This window comes from Aotus nancymaae, unplaced genomic scaffold (assembly GCF_030222135.1).
Source record: "Aotus nancymaae isolate 86718 unplaced genomic scaffold, 86718_ANA_hifiasm-v0.15.2.pri h1tg000038l, whole genome shotgun sequence".
Lineage (NCBI taxonomy): Eukaryota > Metazoa > Chordata > Mammalia > Primates > Aotidae > Aotus > Aotus nancymaae.
The window spans coordinates 2,289,221-2,296,205 of NW_026988452.1; the positions used below are offsets into that span (position 1 = coordinate 2,289,221).

At 54.1% G+C, this 6,985-nt stretch overlaps 1 protein-coding gene across 1 annotated transcript in view; it reads left to right on the forward strand.

Annotated features, from left to right (window-relative positions):
* The window catches only part of ULK4 (unc-51 like kinase 4), a 660,641-nt gene extending 655,118 nt beyond the window's left edge, over positions 1–5,523 (forward strand). The window contains exons 36-37 of the mRNA XM_064360107.1: positions 2,502–2,587; positions 5,019–5,523. Coding sequence (XP_064216177.1) covers positions 2,502–2,587; positions 5,019–5,082 — 150 coding nt within the window. The 3' untranslated portion in view covers positions 5,083–5,523. The remainder of the gene's footprint in view (positions 1–2,501; positions 2,588–5,018) is intronic.
* Positions 5,524–6,985: the final 1,462 nt, after the last annotated feature.

Genomic DNA, 6,985 nt, shown 5'->3' on the forward strand with positions numbered 1-6,985 from the left:
ATAGAGTTCTGGCCGGCGGCTCTTCTTGCTGACTACTGCTGCTGCCACCTCTGCCGCCACTGCCACTGCGGCCATCACAGAATGGCCTGGGACACGAGGATGGAGGAAAAAAGGGCAAAAAAAATCTTGGGGGGGGGGCGGGGGTGGTTTCATCTATTCTCTAGGGTTTTGGGGATTTTCCTGCCCCATTCCTCAAGCCGAGTGTCTCCTAGAACATTTGGGGTTTGTGTTTGGCATCCGGGCTGAGAAAGAAGTGGTAAATAACTCGCTGCCAGTTTGGTGGTGCTTTGAATTCAGCGTCCTCTCCCATTTTCCTATTGCTGTTTGCTTTTCCGTGTTCTCAAATAGCTGCGCTGTGGATTTTGTTCAGGTTTGATGGTTGCATCCAGAGGGAGGGAAAGAATGTCATGTGTGTTTTCTCTGTCTTACCCAGAACTGGAACCTCTGATTGATATGCTTTTAAATTTTTATTTTCGAATTAACGCATCCTTATATACAGAACAACAGCTGATGTTATTAAGAAGAGTCAGGTAATTGGCCAAACCACATAGTTTTCAGTTGACTTTGTTTATGTCTGTATTTATGTCGGCTACGCTTGATACTGTTTCGGCTCTTCCTTTGATCATGTGATTGCCTTTGTAGTTTTCTATTTGCACCTTCTAACCAGCCTTGTGGGTGGAAGTAGTCTTGCCATGTATCTGCAACTTGTGGGTGATTTCCTTGGAGTGCAGCCTCTACACGCAGTCTCATGGCAGGGCTGGTCGGGGGCAGTGAGCGTGGATGCAGTCAGCTGACCTGTTTGAGGCAGCTCTGAGAAAAATCGGGTGGGAATCTTTGCTGAAGACCCCTGATGTGGAGTGTACCTTCAGTGCAAGTTTGTGTCTACTTCAGACATAATTGAACTACGGCTGACATTTTTAAGCAGTAACCTTTTGAACACGTCAAGTTGGGTGCAATTTTAGAACAAATTTACATGCAGCTCTTCTGAGGTGTAAATCTTTGCAGAAGTCACACCTGATGCAGTTGAACTGGCAGCTGTTCGCTGGCACACTCAGGAAGTGGGAGAGGGTCTCTGTATGTGCGAATGCATTCATATGTAATCCAGAGTTCGTGTTAAGGTTAGTTACCCCGTGACCTCTCTATCATGATTGATTGGTTAAAAAATGTTCAGCCTCAAGGCCGGGTATCGTGGCTCCGCCTGTAATCCCAGCACTTTGGGAGGCTGAGGCAGGGAGATCACAAAGTCAGGAGTTTGAGACCAGCCTGGCCAACATGGTGAAAACCCGTCTTTACTAAAAATACAAAAGTCAGCCAGGCGTGGTGGCACATGCCTATAATCCCAGCTACTTAAGAGGCTGAGGCAGGAGAATTGCTTGAACCCTGGAGGTGGAGGTTGCAGTGAGCTGAGATCATGCCACTGCACTCCAGCCTGGGCGACAGAGTGAGACTCCGTCTCCAAAAACAAAAAAATGCTCAACCTCTTGAGATCTAGGGAGACAATAATCCAGCCTTGGTTGCTGTGATCAAAGTCAGCTGAAGCCATCCTGGTTCCAGCTTCGTGGCGGGGAGAATCTGGTTTCATGTGGAATCCCACAGCAGACCCTTAATTTCACTAAGCCTTGGTTACCTCGTGAATAAAACATGACCTATACTTACCTTGTAAGGTAGGCTGTTGAGAAGAATAAATGAGAAAACACATAGGAAGCAGGCTTCTGAAATAGGAAGTGCCACACAAGCATTTATTACAAGAAATGTGAAACTAACAAAGAGAACAACAGGAGGCGATGGTGAATTAAGAGCACGTCTATTAGAATCACAGCCTTCTCTTCTCTGCCTTTCAGGACATGGACCCATTTTACAGAGGGGCTGAATTGTGAGGTCTCTGGGTGCCAGAGTTAGACAAATCCCTACCTAAGCCTATTCTAGCCCCGAGAGTTTAAGATTCTGCAAATAGGTGCTTCCGAGTCAGGGATGCCCAAGGGTTTTCCTCCCAGGACTGTGGCGATCAGCATGGGCACACTTCCTGGGGTTGAGTTACTCATGCCTCTCCCCCAGGTCCCCAGGCACCTTCTGGGCATCCTTCTGCCCATGTGAAAGAGAGCATGTTGGGCTCAGAGCCCCAAAGGCAGATTCGCAGCTGCTGGTCAGGCCTCCCGATCCCGGCACAGACAACGGAGTTTTGCTTTAACTGGAAAGTTCAGGTTCCTGGGTTCTCTCCCTGAGAGATCCGCAGGAGGCACCCTGCCCTGAACTGGCCTTCTCCTGCCCCAGCAGACTGCCTCGTGTCTTCCCCAGGCGGGGTCCTGCCTCTCTCCCCTTGGTCAGCAGCACTCTGGGGGGGAGGGCAGGTACAGGGGGTTACAGACAAGCTCAGGGGACACCCCCCGGTGCCTCAGGCAGCCACAGCACCATGCAGGCCTGACACTCTGGGTGCCCATCCGACAGGGCATGAGTCGGGGACGCATCAGCTGACCACTGTCTTCGCCCTCCCGTGCCTGTAGGTCACCTCCAGTGAGAAGCACTTGGAGAGCCTCAAGAACGCAGACAGCCTCCTGCAGGCCCTGGAGCGGCTGGCCCCCGGGCATGGGTAAGTGGGCCGGGAGGATCAGTGCAGTCGCTCCGGATGGGCACACACTCAGCCGTTCCCTTCTCCGCTCCTCCCACCCATCTCCCTCCACACCAGGGACCACCACCTTCTGGCCCATCGCTGTCCACCGAGACCCTTCCCTGTGTGGGAAGGGAAGCTCTACCACTCCACCCACTGGGAATCCCCAGTTATGGTGGGGAAGGTGGGGGCACAGGAATCCGCAGGCGGAGAGAAAGTCTGAGTCCTGCCAGCGGAAACTGTGCCCCACGTTGAGGCACCCAGGAGGTGGAGTGGATGACCAAGTGGGAGGTGCAAGGAAACACATGAGAAAGGCAGCCCTGGGCTGTGCACACGTGCTCCCATCGGCACCAGCCAGAGGCGTCCTCGTCACCGCCTTGTGGAGGACTCAAGGCCCAGGCAGGGCTGGGGCAGACGTGACAGCTTAGCCTGCTCTGCAGCCCCAGGCCACCTTCCTCAGCTGGCAGCTCAGAGGCACCACATGGAACCGAGTATTTGACACCAGCTGCTGACAGCATGGGGCTAGGCCAGCCTCCCACCCGTGGCTGTACAGTCAGTGTGTCTAGAACAGACCGGATAGGCCTGTCACCCAGGAGCATGTTACACGCTGTAAAAGCAGGAGGAGCGGTGTCCCAGCCAGCCTGCAGAGAGCCTGCTGCTCGGTGGAGCGTTCCCCACCCTGGGGAGGACCCGCCTCTTGCGGGGTCCCTGACCTTCACTGGACCTGGAATGCTTCTGCCATTTCCTGGCAGATTCTGTTTTTAGAACTGCACGTTTCTGTGAAATCTGCTTCCTGGTGTACTTCGGGTTTGTTATTAGGTGGCTGAAGTGTGGCTGAGAAGGTGAGTTTGCAGAGAGGGCTCAGTTGCGACCAGCCTTTTGCATTTAATCCTGGATAGGGAGAGGGGCGGATACCACCTTTTTAGCATACCCCTTTCCTCTTCGGTGTAGACCACAGAAGTAAGTTCTTCATGACTTGCTGTGAGGTGAGGGGCAGGAGAGACGGACTTTGCTGTCAAGGGCCCCTTTGCACCTTGCTGAGCCCCTACCATGTAAGGCGTGGACGGTGACCCCCTGGACTGGCCTACGGACCTCCTGTGAGACTGTTTTGAGCAGCACATGCCGTCAGATCCTGGCCTTGTGCAAAATGCCATTATGAAGCCACCTACACAGACTTATGCTGAAGAGGGCACACAGAGAGTGGAGTGTGGCAGCAGCTGGAGAGAGCCCTTTCGCTCTGCAGGCACCCGCACTGTGGGACGCCTCCTAGTAGGGACCCCCAACTGCCTTTTAGCCAAAAATAGCACATCCTCATGCTGGACCCCAATTTGGACCAAATGTGTCAAAACAAAGTTCAGTGCTCCATGAGGCTGGTGGTCTGTCCTGCCCCCACGCTCGGTTCTGTGCACTACGGCATCGAAAACGTCTACAGCCGGCAGATCTTGTGCTGGGTGGGAAGCTCTCCTCCAAAGTGGTCTCGTTTGGACTTCGTTCAGATGGCCTAACCAGAAAGGCTTTTCTTGTTGACCAAGAATGGGCGGAGAGCGTTGCCCTCAGCTCCGGCGCTGCTCTGCCAGCAGCTTCTGCCCTCCTCGCCAGCCTCACTGGGCCTGCTGTGTGTGGGTGCGCAGCATGGCCGCACTAGTCCAGCCTACATCAGCCAGGGGCGAGCCAAGTTCAGATTCCTGCTGTCCCACAGGGGCTTTGATGGGCAGAGCGGGAATGCATGGCCCCGTCTCCTGGTCATGGCCCGTCCCACTGCCACCCATGTCTTTTATGCAGTGTCCCCCCGCCCATTTATGTGGTAACAGCTGTATTTCTGTGCAGTCAAGAGTGTGCCACAAGCTAATTTTACACTTCAAGGGTCACTGGTGTCAGTCTTGTCTTTGCTAACAGTGGTTAAACATAGGTTTAAATGTGTCTCCATTTGCTCCAGTAACAAAGTTCCCATTTTAAGCTCTTAATTGCACAGTCACACTTAGTAAGAAAGCTCCTGGCTGATTGGCTGGAAAGGGCAATGGAGCAGGAGGCTTCATGTGTGGAGTGGATCTGGTACACACAGGCGGCTCCAGGCGGGAGCTGGGCAGGCCTACTGAGGGCCCCAGGCCTGGTGGAGTCTGGCTGCCTGTGGCTCAGTGGCTCAGTGGCTCAGTGGCAGTGTTTCTGGCAGAGGTGGCTCAGATAGTGAGTGGTGGCTGGGGCTGGGAGCTCAGAAATAGCTTGGGGGTGGTGGCTTGCCCAGTTCTGAGCCCCCCTAGGGCTGTGGGCCAGGCTTTCCTGCCTCTGCCTCCCAAGAGCATGCTGTGGCTGGTCCATCAAATACTCAGGTGCAAAAGAGGCTGGCCCCTTTGAAGGGGGGGCATTTTACCTTAGAGATGCCTCGTAAGTGTTCCTATTTTGGTTTTTCCCACAGTTCACTTCCCGACAGCATGGCGGCTCCCTTGGCCCTGGAAATCCTCCAAGCTGTTGGACACTAGGCGAGAGAGCACGGAGCAGGAGCCCACCCAGCAGGAGCCCACCCTGTGGCCCCAGCCCTCGGATGCACAAGCGAGGTCGGCTCCCAGACACCTTTGCCACATTCCCCCACAGCTGTATTTGGACCTAATAAAAGTCAGCTGAACCCAAAGCCTGTTGGCCAAAGTGCTCACTAACCCCAGGGCCCAGAAAAGCGACTCCGAATCGACTTCCTCGGTTCCCGTGGAATGCGTCAGGGAAGCCCAGGTTTGTTGGCTGTTCTCAGAAATGTTCTTTTCATGTGTGTGGGCCAGGTGGGCCTTGTCTGAGGCTGGCACTGCCTGTGGTAAGGAAGCAGTGATGAGAAGCACACTCAGCCTGCCAGCATCTGTGAGCCCCTCTCCTCCTCCGGCAAGAGCAGAAGGGCAGGACCAGGCAGGAACGCTCTCCCACCCAGCTCCAGAGCAAGCCTTTGGAAGCTAATCTCTGAACGTCTTGTCTTCCTTCCCTTTTGTTCATTTCAGGAGAAACTGATTCCAAGAACACTGGGGAGGACGGGTAAGACTCACTGAGCAGCACAGATAGTGGAAAGTCTGCCTAAAGGAATGCAGAATGCTCAAGAACAGTGGTTTCCCTGAAGGTTTGCCCATCCCGATGGGATGATGGCGTCAGAGTAGAATCATTCTCCTCAGCTTCTGCCACCTAATCCCATCCCCAAAACCTTTCCAGCTTCTGCCTCGTGTTCCCCCACGTGTACGCCTTAGAACCTCCTATGTAAGAGTCGGTCAAGCCCTCGACAATATTTGGTGACGCTGTGGAAGGAACCTGGGACTGCTGTAGTGGACAGGCTCGCTCTTGAATCTGGACTGGGTAGGTAGAGGTGGGTCCTGGGCAGCTCCAACCCGATGGGTAAGTTGAGGTCATGCCTTGGCCTTTCTGGGGCCTCATTTTCCCCATCTGCAAAATGAAAAGGCTAGACTAAATCACTGGCTGCCAACCCTCTTCCCGGCTCCAGTGCCCTGGTGCTTCTGCTTAGGGGATTTGCCCTCTAACACGCTCAGATGGATTCCATCCCAGGCAGTGGCCATGCCGGCCCACAGGTGGCCCCTCTCCTGCCCCTCAGGAAGCTGGTCATGCTGGCACCAACAGCCCAGCCTCTTTGACACAGTAATCTGGGTAGTTTGACAGTTTCCATTTGACATTCCCTTTGATGCATCTGTGCACAGAACTGTTGTTTTCACTGTAAAGCATTTCATTGCAGGCCAGCCAGAGGCATCCTCATCACCACCTCGTTTCTTAATGAGGTTCTCGGGGCAGCTCTGTGAACACAGGGCAGACATCATCCCTGTGTTGTAGTTCAGATACAGTTTCATTGCTTTACAATGAAAACAGTTCTGTGCACAGCCGCATCAAAGGGAATGCCAGTTACTTCATGTAATCCCCACCACAACCTGCAAAGCAGGCCTTCTACGTTTCCTTTCATCGATGAGAAAACACTCAGGAGCCATTTCCACTTGCCCAAGGCCCACAGCTTGGCTGAATCCAGGACTCTGACTCCATACCGTCATCCCCTATTGGGGTGCACAGAGCTCGAGCTGTGACGAAGTGGGACATGAGAGTGTGTCCTCTAAGAGTGTGACCCAGGGCCAGGCAGCTTCAGTTGACCGTGCAGAGCCTACTTGCTGCCCGTGGTGAGCAGGCTTCGCCGTTTAAGTCCTCCCAGGCAGTGTGCTCATCTCCAGGTATGTGTGCCCATGTGGCCCTGGCCTGGCTGGACTTGCCTGCGAGTGAGTGGGGAGCAGCTGATGGAGCAGCCAGACGCTCGGTCCTCGGCTCCAGTGGCTTCGCCTACTGGATGCAGGAACAGGTTCAGGTCTGTTTCCTTTGCTCTCTCCCTTCTTTAGTTCTTGCGGGGAACTTCCCCGG